The sequence below is a fragment of the Puma concolor genome, chromosome B2, assembly GCF_028749965.1.
Source record: "Puma concolor isolate L17-30 chromosome B2, mPumCon1.1.hap2, whole genome shotgun sequence".
NCBI lineage: Eukaryota > Metazoa > Chordata > Mammalia > Carnivora > Felidae > Puma > Puma concolor.
This window is the reverse complement of record NC_141671.1, coordinates 76,336,234-76,354,985: the sequence shown is the minus strand read 5'-3', so window position 1 is coordinate 76,354,985 and position 18,752 is coordinate 76,336,234. Positions and strand designations below refer to the sequence as shown.

General features: G+C 35.2%; 1 protein-coding gene across 1 annotated transcript in view; it reads left to right on the top strand.

Annotated features, from left to right (window-relative positions):
• The window catches only part of ME1 (malic enzyme 1), a 199,467-nt gene that overhangs the window by 79,471 nt on the left and 101,244 nt on the right, over positions 1-18,752 (top strand). The window contains exons 5-6 of the mRNA XM_086707319.1: positions 3,650-3,811; positions 15,604-15,707. Coding sequence (XP_086563445.1) covers positions 3,650-3,811; positions 15,604-15,707 — 266 coding nt within the window. The remainder of the gene's footprint in view (positions 1-3,649; positions 3,812-15,603; positions 15,708-18,752) is intronic.

Genomic DNA, 18,752 nt, shown 5'->3' with positions numbered 1-18,752 from the left:
TTGAAATAATAGAATGTCATATTTAAAGAAGGGGACTGGTTTTATGTAAGTAGTGCTTGAGGAAGGTGCATCAGAGAAGGAAGAAGAGGCAAGAGTGTTGCACCCAGGGTGACCATAGTAGAAAGGCCCTGGGTAAGGAAAAGAAGGAATGAAGACAAGACATATGGTGAGGGTGTCTGTGTGTGTGCCGGAGAACCCCCCGCATGTTTCATACAGAGTTACTAGTCAGGTAATGCCCAGATAAAAATTGACAGAGCGGGATGAAGGTTGAATTTGTGAAATGCAGACATCACTGAGAGAATTGCAGTTGTCTTACTGAGATAATCCTGCTGTTGTGACTTCACTGTTGTATAGAAGACATCCAGCTGCTTGATTTTCCTTACATGGGAGATAGAGTAGGTAAAAACAAAAGCCAAGGGAAGGTCAATATAATGATAAGCTGTGTAGATGGCAATTTTTTGTGTTTCAGAGGGTTCCTTCACTATTAAGATCTACCCTTCAATGTTGAAATGTTTGCGAACTAATGCTCCAAATGTACATTTGTAACAAGGCACATAAGCAGCTAAAATAGCAAATGCCTCAAAACATTTTAAAAATTACTCAAATAGCTATCACCTTTATAAATGTCCATGGCTTATTTATATAATAAAATTAATAGCTCAGGATGAGAGAAGAGCTTAGGGAATAAAATTTATGAAGAAAAAGAACATTTTTCTTTGACTTTATATATAAGACATAGATTTAGTTTAATTTAGATGTGCTATAAAAAATAAATGGAAATACTATGTTATTTTCAACCTCTTCTTTTCTTTCGAGAGAGAGAGAGTGCAAGTGAGCAAGGGGTAGAGAGAAAGGGAGAGAAGTGGGACTCATGCTCACCCAAAGTGAGGCTCGAGCTCACCCACAGCAGGCCTCCAGCTCACTGGAAGCGGAACTCAGCTCATCCAATGCAGGGCTCAAACTCACAAACCGTGATTTCATGACCTAAGGCAAAGTCAGATGCTTAACTGACTGAGCCACCCACGCATCTCTGGATGAAAATCATAAGTAGCAACTCCCTGGGTCTAAATATCTTTAATGAAACCTGGAAAGCATTATATACATTATTATTCAGATCATATCTAAGTTATATGACTATGTTGCTGTCCTAAAATATCTTCTGAAAATATATAATTAAAAAAATTTTTTTAATCTTTATTTTGGGAGAGAGCGTGTGAGCAGGGGAGGAGCAGAGAGAGAGGGAGACAAGAATCAGAAGCAGGCTCCAGGCTCTGAGCTGTCAGCACAGAGCCCGATGTGGGGCTCAAACTCATGAACTGTGAGATCATAACCTGAGCCGAAGTCGGATGCTTAAAGAACTGAGCCATCCAGGCGCCCCATATTCTGAAAATATTTTTAAAATATATGCAGGCCAACTGGCTTTACCTGTTTAAAGGACACATTTATAAAAATATACATTATCAGCGATAGATAAAAGTACCTCTGTTTATGATAGTATGATAAATAGAACAATCTCAAATATGTGTTTGAAGTATTTGGACTTTGGAAATTTGGTTTTAATTTAAAAAGCAAAGTTACCATTTTCTGCAGTATTTGTTTATCTTTCTTATCTTAAATCAGAGCCAGCTAACCCAGTGATATCAAGTTGCCTTCTTCAAAACAGCATAACCTATTGACCCTTTGCGATTAGACATGGAAAATTTGACAAAGATCATGTTTTTATGGGATATGGAAAAATAATTTTCACCCACTTCTCAAATGTATTTATTTTTAGGGCAGTTCTTTAAGAGCTGCATAATATAGGTGAACAGAAATGTAAAAAGATCTCAAAAGTATATTTAAAAATTTTTTTTCAGTTTATTTATTTATTTTGAGAGCACAAGTAGGGGAAGGGCAGAGAAAGGGGGAGAGTCTCAAGCAGACACTGTGCTGTCAGCATAGAGTCCGGTGCGGGGCTCGAACTCGCAAAACTGGGATCATGATCTGAGCAGAGAAATCAGTCAGATGTTCAACTGATTGAGCCACCCAGGTGCCCCTCAAAAGTATATTTTAAAATATGTTCTTCACTATAGCATAGTGGAAAAACATTGTACTAGAGGTTAACATACCTGGTTTCTGGCTCTTTGGTATTAACCAGGTAAATACCTCAGGCAGATGATTTCAATTCTCTGATCTTAATTTCCTAATCTATACTATAAGAGGGATGGACTAAGTATATTCTAAATTCCCCTTCAAAAATACTATGACTCTGTAAAACTCTTGATGATAATAGTATTGATAGCTACAATTTGTTGAGGATTTGTAATATACTAGGAACTATGGTTAAGTACTTTGCATATCATTTTATTGAATCATAGATTTATTCAATTAACTAATGTTTATTCATTGTATACTATGTGCCAAATGCTGTGCTTGGTGCTGGTGCACAGTAGTGAAAAAAACAGTGGGATCCTATTTTTATGCACCTCTTCTGTAAAGTATCTTTATTCTTCCCATTTTACAAATAAGAAACAGAAAATTTAATTTGTCCATTTATTTAAGGTCAAATGACTGACATTTTCCCAAGGCTCCATGGAAATAATGAGTATAGCAGTTTATAGAAAATCTAATAAATTGTGTCTCATGAGATTGGTTTTGCTTAAATTCATATAATGGCCGTGAGTCACAGAACAAGGATGTTAGATGTGTTAATTTCACACAGATCTCAAATAAATTAGAAATAAAATCTCCTCATGATTAAAATGTATGACTCCTAGATATTCAAGGTGATTGGAAAGAAATACACAAAATTCATTGAGTCTAGTGGAAGATTACCAGGTAAAAGAAGTAGCAGACTGGACTTGGCATATTTCAAAAATGGTAGAACAATATCCAGTGGTTAGGTTGCTAAAGAGGATAGTTCAACATTGCTCTGAAAGTAGGATGTGTGAAAATTGCTGTGAAAATGGTGCCAAGATGCATAAAGTAAACATCAAAGCATTTGGAGGATACTTAGCAGTCATGCATTATTTAACTAGGGCACTCCCAAAATCATGCTCAAAGTGGATGGTACTGGTTTCAAAGCTTCTCTCAGTTTCACTTTGAGCTCCTAATTCCCTGTGTCTTCCCACTCACCACAAAAGTTATTTGACTCTTTATGTGCATATCGTCTCTTCTCTCTTCACTAACCAATTAATCGTATATATGTATTTTTTAAAAAATAGTTTAAAAATACATATCAACTTGGGGTGCCTGGGTGGCGCAGTCGGTTAGGCGTCCGACTTCAGCCAGGTCACGATCTCGCGGTCCGTGAGTTCGAGCCCCGCGTCGGGCTCTGGGCTGATGGCTCAGAGCCTGGAGCCTGTTTCCGATTCTGTGTCTCCCTCTCTCTCTGCCCCTCCCCCGTTCATGCTCTGTCTCTCTCTGTCCCAAAAATAAATAAACGTTGAAAAAAAAAATTTTAAAATACATATCAACTTTATTTCTTCCCTCCACTCTTCCACACTTAAGATCATATAAAATCTCTTACATGTATATTCAATTTATGGTTTTTGATAGCTTAATATTTCATTACATAAGTAGAGACTTCTACTTCAGAAGTAGCGGCCAGGAACTGTGCCCCTGGATTTTCAAACATCTATTAATAGATACTTTTTTTTTTCTTTTCTAGGCTATTGTGGTGACTGATGGAGAGCGTATTCTTGGCTTGGGAGACCTTGGCTGTAATGGAATGGGCATCCCTGTGGGCAAGCTGGCACTGTATACAGCCTGTGGAGGGATGAATCCTCAAGAATGTCTGCCTGTTATTCTGGATGTGGGAACAGAAAATGAGGTAAACAATTTAAGTCTATAAGACAGATGAATACCTTAAAATATAGCACCAATTCTTGCGTTTTGAGCTTTTTTCAAGAAGTTCATGAAATTCATTCTTTTCTGTCTAGTTCTCCCTCCCTCCTCAAACTCTTCCCCTAAGTCTTATAAGAAAATTATTCTTTCTCTTTTCCCTTTTTCTTCCCCTTCTCTATAACAAAATTAATCCTTTACTAGCTCTTTAGTGTTTAGTATCCTTTGATGAACATTCACACCACTATTCTACAGAGTATATGTTTTACTTTAGGAGATCATAATTACTTTTTTTTTTTTTTTTTCCAACGTTTATTTATTTTTGGGACAGAGAGAGACAGAGCATGAATGGGGGAGGGGCAGAGAGAGAGGGAGACACAGAATCGGAAACAGGCTCCAGGCTCCGAGCCATCAGCCCAGAGCCCGATGCGGGGCTCGAACTCACGGACCGCGAGATCGTGACCTGGCTGAAGTCGGACGCTCAACCGACTGCGCCACCCAGGCGCCCCTAACTTTTTAAAATTATTGATTCCATACTATGCAGGAACTAATCCCAAAGGATTTACTAAGTTTAATCAGTGTGAAATGTAGTTTTAAAAGTCTGTTTAAACCTGTAGTAGATGATTTGGAATTTAGTGTTTCTCATTCCTGGATCAGTATTTTAGAATCTTAAAGTGTATATCAGTACACATTTTTGTTCATCCTTTGTTGCTAATAGTTAGATTCATTTATAGTGATACATACTAGAAATTAAAGGTAGAATATGTACAGTTTTTATAGTTGTTTTCTTCCCTTCTAAAGCAATTAACCCGTTAGTAATATATTATATTAGCTTGAACAGTTTTTATATTCATTAATAGAGAAAGTTATAATTTTTAACTTCCTACATATGTGAATGTTCATTTAACCTTTTATAAAGGAAATATTTTTGTTTTAAGTTTTATTTATTTATTTTGAGAGAGAGAGAAAGAGAGCACAAGCAGGAGAAGGGCAGAAAGAGAGAGGGAGAGAGAGAATCCCAAGCAGGCTCTGTGCTGTCAGTGTGGGAGATTGCCCAAAGCTGACTTTCAGGCTTGATAGTTCACTAAAAGGACTCAGATCTCACTGAAAGCTATTATAGTCACAATATAATGTATTATAGAGACAGGATATAGATTAAAATCAGTGAAAGGAAGAGATGCATAAGACAGAGTCTCAGGGTTCCAAATGTGAAGATTCTATTTTCCTTTCTGTGGAGTCAGGACAAGTTACCCTGTGGTATTAATGTGTGACATTGATATGTAACCCCCACTGTTCAGAGTTTTTATTTGGGCTCTATTACCTAGACATGATTGATTGATTGATTGCCCCTGTGAACTCGGGCACCTGTTCGACCGATTACATTTGGACCAAAGTCGCCCACCCCAAGTCACATGGTAATTTTTTCTGGTGTGGTCAGTCTCCACCTTGTGACAGTTAGTTGGTGCTCCTAAGCTGTTAAGTAAAATGGTCAGGCTCTATCCAAAATGGTTGAATGCTTGTGAATCATGTCACAGATTTATGTAAACAATAGACAAAAATATAAGAGACAAACACACAAAAGGAAAAATAGGTCTAAATTTTAATGTTAAATTAAGTAGAATTCAGTTTTAAACTCATATAAGATTATGGATTTGATCATTCAAACTTTTAAGGAAATGTAGCTCCTGTACTCTATAAAATGTTCCAGAGTATATTAAAATTCATAGCTTCACATTTCATTTTGAAAGGAACATAACCTTGATATCCAAACCTGGTAAAAAAGAAAAATAGCACATAACAAGAAACTGATAATTTGGCTCATGTTTACCCATGTTCCTACCTTTACCACTTTCTAGGTGTGTACTCTTGAAAAAGTTACTGAACTCTTCAGTGCTTCAGTTTCCTTTGTAAAATGAGTACCTGCTTATAGAGTTACCACAATTTAATACTCTTAGAGTGTTTATGATTGTGATTAACATTTTGTAAGTACTTATTAAATGTTAGTTTTATGAATATAGATGCAGGAACAAAAATCTTTCATAAAATACTGGCAAACTGAATCCTGCAGAATACTTTTAATGTCAAAAATTATTCAAACTATTAGCAACATCATAATCCATGGTGCTATATTAGAGGAATTCCTTTAAAGTTATCAAGACACTTGTTATCACTGTTCTCTTTGATTATTCAGAAAGTACTAGCCTTTGCAATAAGACAAGAAAAACAAAGGTGATAGTTTCCTGGAAAAGACACAGTTTTCATTATTTATAGGTAATATGTTTATTGATGAAAACCAAGAAAATCAAATAAAAATTATCATGACCAAATTAGAGCCCTCAGTAAAGTGATTGCTTGTAAAATAAATATTTTCTTTTAATGTTTGTTTATTTTTGAGACAGAGAGAGACAGAGTATGAGTGTGGGAGGGGCAGAGGGAGAGGGAGACATGGAATCCAAAGCAGGCTACAGGCTCCAGGCTGGCAGCACAGAGCCCAATGCGAGGCTTGAACTCATGGACCATGAGATCATGACTTGAGCCAAAGTCAGATGCTTGACTGACTGAGCCACCCAGGCGCCCCATGCTTATAAAATAAATGTTAAAACTCAACAGCTTTTCTAAGTATTTGTAATAACTAATCAACAAAAATTGTTGCATTTGAAATAGCAACAATGTTTATTCTGCTAATGTTATATGGTATTCAAAATTTTAAGCAAAGAAATAGTGATATTTGATTTGGTTCATCAGAAGAATGATTTTTTTTTAAGTATACATCTGTCTTCTTTTTTTCCAAAAACTAATAGAGGTATGTTTTATTTATTAAGCAGAATATATTTTGTTTTTTAGTTAACTTTTTCATAATTTTATTCACTTTTGGGACACGTATCAACTGTATTTTGTTAACAATAAAGCACTTATATATCAGGAAGAATAGAAGCCATTTAGATTCTAGATTAACTTTTCTGTTGCTTAAAATAGATAGAAATGCTCCAACACATGATTTCATTTTTCTGTTAGCTATTGGAGTTCAAAATCTGTTAGTAACACTCTAACTTATGAGCAATATAACCTGAATTTTTATGTTTATAGCTCTTAATTAATATATATTGGAGAATAGTGAGATATTTAGATTGAGATGAGTTGCTAACTCTTAATGTTCTTATTTAATTCATTCTGACCCTTTTTTCTTTTTATTTTTACTGCTGCTTTACTGAGAAGACAAAATTCACTACGATATGACAGTGTAAAATATAATGGAGTTTTTATGTTGCTGCTTTATGTTCCACTTTCACATGTGGAAAATTGTTTGCTGTGAAAATATTCCTGTGATAAAGACTTTTTGTTTTTCCCTGTGGTAAAAGCTTTTAATCTTCTGTCTTTTGTGAATCTCTGTCCAGTTTGGCACCTCATGGTAAAAATATACAAACAATTGATAAAATAACTTACTTCCTTATCCAGAATAATGTAGGAAAGTTTGAGAACTAGATCCGTTTTTATAAATTATAAATGTTTCGTCTTTTATTATAAATGCCTATATTGAGTAGTAATGAAAACAGGAAAGAAATTAGGAGTCCATTGATAAGACATTCTTCACTTGGTATAAATCATACTCACCTGACTTCTTAAATCTCTGCAGCTTTCACCTAAAGAAGGTTTAAAGATCAAAGACAGTAATGGAGTGCCTGGCTGGTTCAGTTGGGAGAGCATGTGACTCTTGATCTCGAAGTTATAAGTTCAAGCCCCATGTTGGATGTAGAGTATTACTTAAAAATAGAATCTTAAAAAAAAAAAAAAAGAACAAAGACACTGAAACTGAGCCATAAAAGTGCTTGGCTAAAAAATACTCTTTTTCTTTAGGTTAATAAAGCAAAGCATTCATTTAGTCAAGATATATGTATATCTGTCTTATTTTTCATCTGTTACTTTATAGATCACATTTTCTTTATGTTCCTTGTGAAACAGTTGCTGTGTACAATTTACTTCAAGTAAATTTTCTTCAGTTGTCTTTTAACAGCATCCCATATTCAGTTTCTTTTTAAATCATTATTGCAAAATCTTTTTGTAGTAATCATGTTTATTATTTGTCTATTTTTCTTATATAAGTGACCAATATCAAAGTTTGCTATTTGACTAAAGATGTGAGTAGATGTTCCTTGTGTCCCCTACATGCTGATCTAGGTTTTATTAGGTCTTGACGACTGCTTCATGTATTACGTGGTGTATTTTCTAGGGCTACCAAAACAGTATTACAAACTGGGTGGTTAACCAGTAGAAATCTATTTTCTCAGGGTACTGAAGGCTAGAAATCCAAGATCAAGGTGTTGACAGGGTTAATTTCTTCTAAGGTCTCTCTTCTTGGCTTTTCTTCCTCTGGTTTTTCTCCAGTGTCTTCACGTGGTCTTTCCTTTGTGTGCATCTGTGGTCTAATATTTTCTTATAAGAACACTAGTTATATTGGATTATGACCCACCCTAATGACCTCATTTAACTTAATTACCTCTTTAAAAGACTCCATTTCCAAATATATTCTGAGGTGTTGGGAGTTAGGACTTCAACATACGGTTTTGGTGAGGACACAATTTGGCCCATAACATTTGGTCACTCTTAAAGAGGGCATGGGCACTTGTTTTTTGCATAGTTATTCTTTATTTATGAAATCATTGCTCTAGGTCTCAGATTTCTGATTCAGGTTTTATGTTTCGTTTGCCCTTCGGTTCATGTTTACAGTGTATCTAGATCTAGAATCCTTACTGGAACTTGAACTCACAAAGTCGAAGCCTTCTTGCATTCAGAAAATTCCCCCTTGTCTTCCAGAAACTGCTCTTCATATTTGGCATGAATCAGCTATAATGGAGAGAAACTGAAGAAAAACCTTACAGACCTTATGTCATATATAGCTGCCATGTATCTTTTAGCCCTTGCACAGAAACTAGTGTTGGTGCTAAAATGTGGTTTTAATGTGTTAGTTTTCTATTGCTACCGTAAAAAGTTATTACAAACTTAATGCCTTAAACAATACAAATATATTACATTATAGTTCTATAGGTCAAAAGTCTGACACAAATCTCAAAATCTCAAAAATCATTAAAGGTGTCTACAGGACTGTGTTTCATATCCTGTCTTTTCCAGCTTCTAAAGACTGCCTCCATTCCTTGGTTCATGGTACTCTTTTTCCATTTTCAAGCTAGCAATGTAGTGTCTTTCTGGCTTTACTTCCATTGTCACATCTCTTTCTCTGACTATAGCCAGGAAAGATTTTTCAATTTTCAAGACTCACCCTTAATCACATCTCCAGTCCTTTTTGCTACATAAGGTAACATGTTTACTGTTCTAAGAATAGGGGAACTCATTATTCTGCCTACCATTGGGTCCCAGATAGAATGTCATTTGTCCCTCCACCCTCCTTCATTTCTGTCTTCTTCCTTTCATATTATGGGATTGCTTGTCACTTCAGACAAGTGATCCTGCACTGGAATGAACACTAATCATTACAGTAAAGCCAGAGGAAAGAAGATCGCTCAGTTTCCAGGCTTTCGGTTTGTAGTGTCACATGCTTACTTTTTGTGGTCTCTTTTTATCTCATCCTCTCTAAATTAGATGATAATGGATGGTATCAAGAATTTCTTTATTTTTTGAGATACTAAACCAATGCCTTGGAAATGAAATGAGGTGTCTTCAGTTTGGTTTATACGTACTAAAACTATCAGGAAGTTCTTGAAGTTTGTGATCTATTTAGGAATACCCATTATATAAACTAAAATAGGACAAAATATTTACCTGAGACAGAAACCTTTGGGGAAGTAGAATACTTTTATTTTAACTTAATAATATAAATTTGAAATTGGTGGTTCTCAATATATGTTCCATGAAGCAACTACTTCAGAATTACCAGGGGTGCATGTTAAGAATGCAAAATCCTGGGGTGCCTGGGTGGCTCAGTTGGTTGAGCATCTGACTTCTGCTCAGGTCACGGTCTCATGGTCCATGGGTTTGAGCCCTGTGTTGGGCTCTGTGCTGACAGCTTGGAACCTGGAGCCTGCTTCGGATTCTGTGTTTCCCTCTCTCTCACTGCCCTCCCCTGTTCACTCTCTGTCTCTCTCTCTCAAAAATAAATAAAACATTAAAAAAAAAAAAAAGAATGCAGAATCCTGGGCCCTGCTTCAGATTTACTGAATCACAGTCAGATTTTAATCACTTTTACTTTTACCACGTTTTAAAATTTGTGCCAGCTCATATGCATGCTGACATTTAAAGTATTGCTTTTATGCAATATTTAAAATTTTATGTCTCAGACTCTTGACTGAATGTTGGCAGTTGGTTTGCTTAATTGTACTGATGATATGAGCCAGCAAAATAGCTAAAATTATATACTATTTACAGAACCTGATTTTTTCATTTGAAAATGAGTAAATAACAACAAAGAAAATGATTATCTGTATATTATAAATAAAACTTAAAAACAAATGCTAAAGTGGGGAGTGTTCATACCATTACAGATAAATATTGATAATATTCTGAATATTTAGAGAACACTTTGAAGTCAATAAGAAAATGTCAAATGTGAAATGTAAAAATTGCCTAGGGACATATGGGCATAGATAATTTACAAATGAAGAAATAAAAATGATCAATAAACTTATAAAAAAACATTTAACAGTATTAGAAGAAAAATACAAATGAATGCTAGTTGACAACATTTTATATATACAAATATATGTATTTTTATATATTTAATATTTGTGTATTTAATATATATTTATATGTATATTATATATATATTTATATGTATATTATATATATATATATATATATATACACACACACACACATATTTATGGAAAGATAATACTTTTACTTGAAGCTGCAACAAAATAGATATACAGACAGTTCCTGACTTATGATGGTTTGGCTTAGGATTTTTGGATTTCACATTGGTGCCAAAGCTATATGCATGCAGTACAAACCATACTTCACATTGTGAATTTTGATCTTTTCCCAGGCCAGTGGTATGTGGTATGATCTTCTGTCTCTCTTGTGATGCTGGGCAGAGGCAGCCATCTGCAGCTCCCAGTGAGCCACACGGTCACGAGGTTAAACAGCCAATACGCTTACATTCTGTACCCAGACAGCCATTCTATTCTTCAGTGGAGTATTCAAGAAATTAAATGAGATATCCAGCACATTGTTATAAAATAGGCTTTTTGTAGATGATTGTGCCCAAGTGTAGACTAATATAAGTGTTCTGAGAACATTTAAGGGAGGCCAGACTAAGCTATGCTTTTCATAGGTTAGGTGTATTAAATGCATTTTCAAGATATTTTCAATTTATGATGGGTTTATTGGGATGTAAGTCTATCATAAGAAAGATCTGTACTTATGTGTCATTGGGTGGAGATGTTAATTTGTTCATCCTTTCTAGGAGGCCAGAATTTGAATACAGATCACAAGTTTTTAAAGTGTTCATCTAGTGACCTGAAAACTCCTCATGATATATTCTATGTGAAAAGGGGTTATAAAACAGTCTATGATATTGTCATACATTTGGAGAGATAATATTCTACATGCATAGACATAAAGAAAAGGACCTAGAAGAATATGCATCAAGATACTAGTAGTCAGTAGAGATTGTTGGTATTCTTTGTTTCTAATTTTACTTTTCAGTGTTCTCAAATTTTCTGATAGGCAAACATTGCCTTTGTAATGAAAAAAGAATCCTTAAAATATTAAGAAACTTTTTTTCTGACTACCAGATTTTTGTAACTTGTTGGAAAAAATCTGAATACAGAATATTTAGGGTGTTCACAGGATAAAAATCATTAAATTTAGGATATGTCCACAGATACAGGATGCCTGGCAACCCTAAACACACACTAACGTCTATTTAGGAATGAAAAATAAATTATTTTTTTGATTCTTAAGAAAATATTTTTTAATTCTCCATCTCCATATTGGAAAGGCAGGAATGTGAGAGATCAGAACAAGGTGAAAGTTGATAATGATTTCTGTTAGCATTAAATAAATGAATACTTAGAATAAAAATTTCCAAGTTTCCAGAAATGGGATATTGTTAATGAGTAATTAGCTTCACCAGTGTATTCCCTCCTTCTCTCCTTTTTGGAACTCTCTTATATTTCCATATGTTTTGTCTTTTACTGTTTTTCCCCTACTCTTTTTCCTTCTTTCATGCTTATAAGTCGTTAGTGACACCACATGTATTGTATGTGACATCTCTTGCTAAAGAAAGTCTAACCTTTTTTAAGTGTTTGCTTAATATCAAGTCTTTCATTTATTCTCCATCAAAGATGTATTAAATGTTTACTTATGGCCATAAGAAGTTTTTAATACAATGAATTAATATCACTTGTATGCCAAGCTAGTTGGTCTATGGAGCCATTATCAAAATTGGGTAATCTTGTTAAATTGTTTTGTGTAGATACTAATTTTTTTGGTCAGAAAGCTCTCCATGAATGCACTCAAGCCTTAATTGTCATGACATTTTTTAAAAATAGTAACTTTTGACAAGGACATTATGACTGGAAGAATTTTATAACTTCCTGGTTTAATTCAAAAGCTTTATCTTGTTTATAAATCTTCATAATTGACCCTTCATTGTAGTCAGACTTCTTTATGATATATACCTTAATTATTAGCATGGGAAAGAATGAGAGAAAAGAGAAGAGGGGACGTGTAACATCTTTTCTCAATTGTGTTCTTTTTCTAATTCACATTTTCGAAGTCCAAATATATTCCACACATGGAGAAGGTATTTTAATTCTGGCAGCCATTAGTAGCTCATTGGCACTTCAACCTCAGCTTTTAAGAAGCCTGCCAGTAGATTGTTTAAAGTTTTCAGGCCTCACAAAACAGCTGGGCTTTACAACAGCACTGTTTTAGATTTTACATTTCATCTGAAATACATTTATATGATTAAATATGTTAACTTCCAGCTAGTTGGAAAGCCTTAACTCATGGTTGTGTAGTACATTATAAGTAGGATGACCACATAATCTATTGGCCAAACCCACTGAAAGAGGATGCTGTTAATAACTATACTAGGATAATAGGTATGAACTGGGCTGTAATTTCTGTTGACTTTTAGCAAATCCCAGCTCAGATGATTCAGATGGTTAACCTTTTAACATCACAACACCTGCAAAAACATATCATTTATCCATAATAAACCACATCCAAATTTAGTGACTTCTAACGATTACTATTTTATTAATGTTATTGATTCACTGGGATTGGTAGGAAGGCCAGGATGCTTATCACAGCCTTTTTCCATCTAGATTCTCATCCTTCACAAATTGTTTACATTCTACATGTAAAATATGCACATCTCCATCCTAGGTTCCCAGAAGTTTCATCCCACAACAACAGCAGGCCCAAAGTTCAGGATCCTGTCATCTAAATCAGGTCTAGATGCAAATGAAGCTTCTTGTGTTTTATTCCTTGGTGTGGCTGCTCTTAGCTATTCAGTGGTGAGGTAGGAACAGAATAACCATAATCAACACTTCGATTCAAAATGGGAGGAATAAGAATCATATTACTCTCAGTGGCTCATGGCAATTTTGAATTGCCACTGGACACATGTTGCCAGGCTGCCTACCTAGGGGGAGGGCATATTTTTTGAAGGGGGCCTAGTTGTGTTTCCTAAGAGTGGTTCTGTAGTTCATTGTTCTTTTAGGCTTTTGGATCTGAGTCTGAGCTCTTGGCGTTGTCCTTTGAGCTATCCCTCCTTTTCCATAAGAAATGGCCATGTTGCAGCTGAATAGCTTTCTCTGTCTGCTCTCTGCCTGTGGAAAGTTGGGGGCCCAGAGAAGTATTTTCATTTTGGAGTGTCTCTGTTCCAAATCGTCCAAATAGTACAGTACCCTAAAAAATTTTTTGAAGACTTTTTATATGAGACTGTCTACTTCATTAAGGAAAGGACTTACTCATAATTCTTTTCAAAACAGACCTTCTCCTGACATTGGCTGCCATATCAGAATTCTGCAGAACCAGTTCTTTTTATCTAGTCAAGATGGTCTGTTAGGCTCCAATTTAAATCAGAGTTTTCCACAAAAGGTGTGCTAACTACACAGTTGAATCTTTGACTGCAGGCCTTATTTTACTTTAGAAATCTTTCACAAGCAAGTCTTGTGTCCTCTGTATTCTCTTTAAATTTTGCTCACAAGCTAAACATTTCCTTATTTACCTCATCTCTGTTTTGACTTTATCATACAGCTAAGAGAAGCCAATTTACACATTCAGCATTCTGCCCGGGTATCTCCTTAGCCAGATTCACAAGTTCTTTAGGTATATCGTCTGTGTTTCAGGTTACAGAAGATGACAGTTTTTCCATTGTTTCACTATAACATGACATAGAATGCAATTTTCTTTCTAGTCCACAAAAGCAGTTTGTCTTTTTAAATTTGTTTCAGCAATATTTTGTAGTTTCTAGTGTATAGGGCTTACACACATTCTCTGAAATATATCCCTGTGAATTTTATGTTTTGGAATGCTATTGTAGATGAGGTTATATATTTTATTTCATTTTCAACTGGTCATTGCTAGTATATAGAGATATAGTTGATTTGTGTATGTTGATCTTAGATCTACAGTGTTAAATTCACATATTTTTTTTCTAGTGGGTTATTTTGTGTGTATAGATTTCTAAGTATTTTCCATGTACGTGATCATGTGTGTACAAATAAAAACAGTTTACTTTTTTCTTTCCAGCCTATATTCTTATGTTTTCTTTTTCTTGCCTTATTGTAACGGCTTGGGTCTCCAGTATAGTGTTGAATAGTGATAGTAGATATCTTTGCTTATTTCCAGTCTTAGGGGAATAGCGTCCAATCTTTCACTGTTAAATATATTATTAGCTGTGGTTTTTCCACAGATGCCCTCTATTAGGAAGCATCCTAATAGAGGAAGGTTGAGGAAGTTCCTACCTTACTGTTCCTACTTTACTGAGAGCTTTTGTTATGTATGCATTTTATACATTGAAAAAATTGATCTCATAAAAAACACTATTACTTATACCAAAACTTGAACAGAGTAAACTTGAGCTTTGTAAAATTTAAAAAGTTTAAGAAAACTTTAGTTAAGGCTAAAAATTTATTTTTAATATCAGCCAGTTAATATATTAAAACTGTAATTAAAATGTTTGTTGAAGATTTTACTTTCAAAAACAAAATAAATCTAAGAAAAGAATTGGTATCTTTCCATTTCCTAAACTAATGTAATACTTCAAAATTCAGTATTATTTTTCTATATGATAAACTTTGCCTGTAAAGTCTGAATTGAAGTCTTCTAATTAGCACTACTGAGAGATTTTAATTCCTTTTATTATCCCCAAAATAAGGCAGAATGTTTAAAATTTTTTTTTTCAACGTTTATTTATTTTTGGGACAGAGAGAGACAGAGCATGAATAGGGGAAGGGCAGAGAGAGAAGGAGACACAGAATCGGAAGCAGGCTCCAGGCTCTGAGCCATCAGCCCAGAGCCCGACGCAGGGCTCGAACTCACGGACCGCGAGATCGTGACTTGGCTGAAGTCGGACGCTTAACCGACTGCGCCACCCAGGCGCCCCAAGGCAGAATGTTTTAATGTCTAGTAATTACTTTTCTTATTTGACATATGAATACTGTAGATATGTAATACTAATAAAATATAATACTCTGTAGGTGAATTCTGCCTCAGTATGGAAAGATTTTATTTCCATTTCTAAGCTCAGAAAGTATGAATGATATACCTATAATTATTTCTATATCTATGGTAACTTTTTTTTTTTAATAGGATTTACTTAAAGATCCGTTGTACATTGGGCTACGGCAGAGAAGAGTGAGAGGTCCTGAATATGATGACTTTTTGGATGAATTCATGGAGGCAGTTTCTTCCAAGTACGTATAATCTTTATTTATCTTTATTTGAATTGAATTTCAAAAATTTAAAGATAACCTAACATAATAAACTACACAAGTATCCAAGTTTGGTGTAGTGTGTTTAGTAATTGGAAGGGATTTGTTTGAAATGCGGGCGCACGCACACACACACATACACTGTCATGGTTATTAGTGACTAAATGATAAAGTCATGTATCTGTCTCAAAAAAGATTGTCTCTGGGGGAGCCTGAGTGGCTCAGTGAGTTAAGTGTCCCACTTCAACTCAGGTCATGATCTCGAGGTTGGCGAGTTTGAACCCCGCATTGGGCTTCGTGCTGACAGCTCAGAGCCTGGAGCCTGCTTTGGATTCTGTGCCTCCATTTCTCTCTGCCCATCCCCCGCTTACACTCTGTCTTTCTCAAAAATAAACAAACATTAAAAAAAAAATAAAAAAAACTGTTGTCTCTGTTGCTATTCCTGAAGATACTTTTACAAAAATCTTTAGATCTTGTGGTTATTGAAATACATGATTATGGTGAAGGAGGCAGTAGTCAGTGACCAAATTACCTGAGCAAGACTTTCTGTGATTATTGGCAGTCTGTACTTCATTTCTGGCTGCTGATAAAATGTGATCTTTAGTCATCTTTGTGGGTGTATCTGACCCTTTTGTGGTAGGAGAAGCAGAGGAAGTGGGGAGCAAGTGTGAGTTAGTATAAGCCACAAGTCCAGAATGGTGTTTAAGAAACAGGACATCCAATCACAGTTCATGAGTCTCTGATTAAATCTACAGTATATGATTAAAGTGCACTACTGTATTTCACCTAGTTTCAATAGCACTTGATTGTGGGCCAAGTACTACTATAAAGTTTTCCATTTTTTTTTCTTTCAACAGAGAAATTTCCACCATAATTTAGTAATGTATTCTGCGATAATTTTGTCACACTAATGGACAGTCATCCCATTTGCTACTACCACAAAAACCAAGTACTATTTTAAAACATATACATTGCCTTGGTTTTTCATAGAAATAAACTCATCATTAGAATGAGCTGTAACTAGAGACATACTTCTGGGTTTTTTTTTAGTGTAAGGTTTAATTTTAAGAAGTTGTATGCAACAGCAGAAAGTGCTTTCATCAGCTTGCACAATATTTAGAATATATTGAGTCTCCTATTGCCCAAGGTTTCAAGGAAGAGTATATTTGCCAGTTAGCATGGGCTACTTTTTAAACACACATGCCTGATTTATTTATTGTTGTTATTAACTTACTTGGTTAAGCTGTACTTATTCATAGAAATAGTTGGAAAACTGTACAGTTTAAGCTCAAGATTGCATGGTACAGTTAATTCCAGTTAGATACTTAAGGGAACACTGATTTCTGCCAATCCCCCCCACCTCACCCAATACTATGTTGTATTTTTTTCTAGTAGTTTAATTTCTAGTAGTTTCTCATATATAATGTAATGTTTTGAAATTACCTGTAACTTTTTAGGTAGCAACACTAATCAGGAGATTATGTTAGGGGTGCCCAGCTAGCTCAGTTGGTGAAGCATGCAACTCTTGATCTCAGGGATTGTGAGTTTGAGCCCCACATTGGGTGTAGAGATTACGTAAAAATAAAATTCTTTTTAAAAAACCCCAGAGGAGCACCTGGGTGACTCAGTTGGTAAAGTGTCTGACTTCGGCTCAGGTCATGATCTTACAGTTTGTGGGTTTGAGCCTTGCGTTCAGCTCTGTCCTAACAGCTCAGAGCCTGGAGCCTGCTTTGGATTCTGTGTCTCCCTCTGTCTCTCTGCCCCTCCCACACTCATGCTGTCTCCATCTCTCTCTCAAAAAATGCACTAACATTAAAAAAAAAAAAACCCCAAAACAGTATGTAGGGAACATTGTGCCACTATAAAAGAAGAGGAAAATGCTGTTCTTAGCATAATTGTTTTTATTGTCTATTTGAGTAAGTAGATTCTATCTTTATATACACGACTTCAGTATACTTACAAAGAAACTGTTACACAAGTTTATGAACATAGTTTGTATGTCTTATATACTTAATATACATACTTAAATGCTGATGAAATAAAATAGAAATAATTCTATTAGAATCAGTGAGAAGCTTTCTGGAGAAAATGAGATATGAGCTAATTTTGAATGCTCTGTGTCAATATAGAGTCAGAAAAGCTTTTTTTAAAAAACAGTGAATGGAAGGATTACCTGAGATCTTTGATAAGGATATAGAGATTGATGAAAAGTCAATACTTTTAAATGCAGAGAGCACCTGTATATCAGGAATTCTATATGCGCTCTTCCCAGAGAAGAATCCCAAAGATTTTTCAAAAATATTTCTAGCATGTTGCTGCTTTGGTAAAAGTTTTCTAGAAGAGACACCAATTAAATTGGGAAATGGTTCTGAAGATAAGCCCAAGATTATTTAAAAAGAACATGTAACTTAAATTCAAGGTGGAAGATGACTGTTGCAAATTGACTTACTCAGGAACCAGGTTCCGAGATGGAGTTCATTAAGGAGTACCTTTGGAATGAACCCCTTTGCAAGGGAGGGGACAGAAATAGGAGTGGATAAGAGAAGTTGAGCTGAAATGTGGAACCACCAACAGCTTTGGATAACTTCATTGGAATCATCCTTGCATTCCAGTTAGATACTTAAGGGAACACTGATTTCTGCTAATCCCCCCCCACCTCACCCAATACTATGTTGTATTTTTTACTTATTACATTCTCAGGGTTGGGTGGGTCAATTTCAAATTCTTCCTCTTGACTTTCTTCACAACTATAGCTCTTTACCTCCTAGGCGAAGGACTTTATATGGGTGTTATGGCACTTACTAAGTCTGTTCTGATTATGCATTTGGGTACTGAGGAAATCAGTCTGTAGTCCTCATGGATGGACCCATTGTGAACTAGACTTTGGTCAGGGCTTCATTTATTACTGGCTTCCAAACGCCTCTACTCTAATGAGGAGGTTGACATTATATAGATGCTTTAGGTCTTCTGATATCACTGTCAACTCTGTGCCCTTGACATATTTGGGTATCCCCTGTCCCCAGAGCA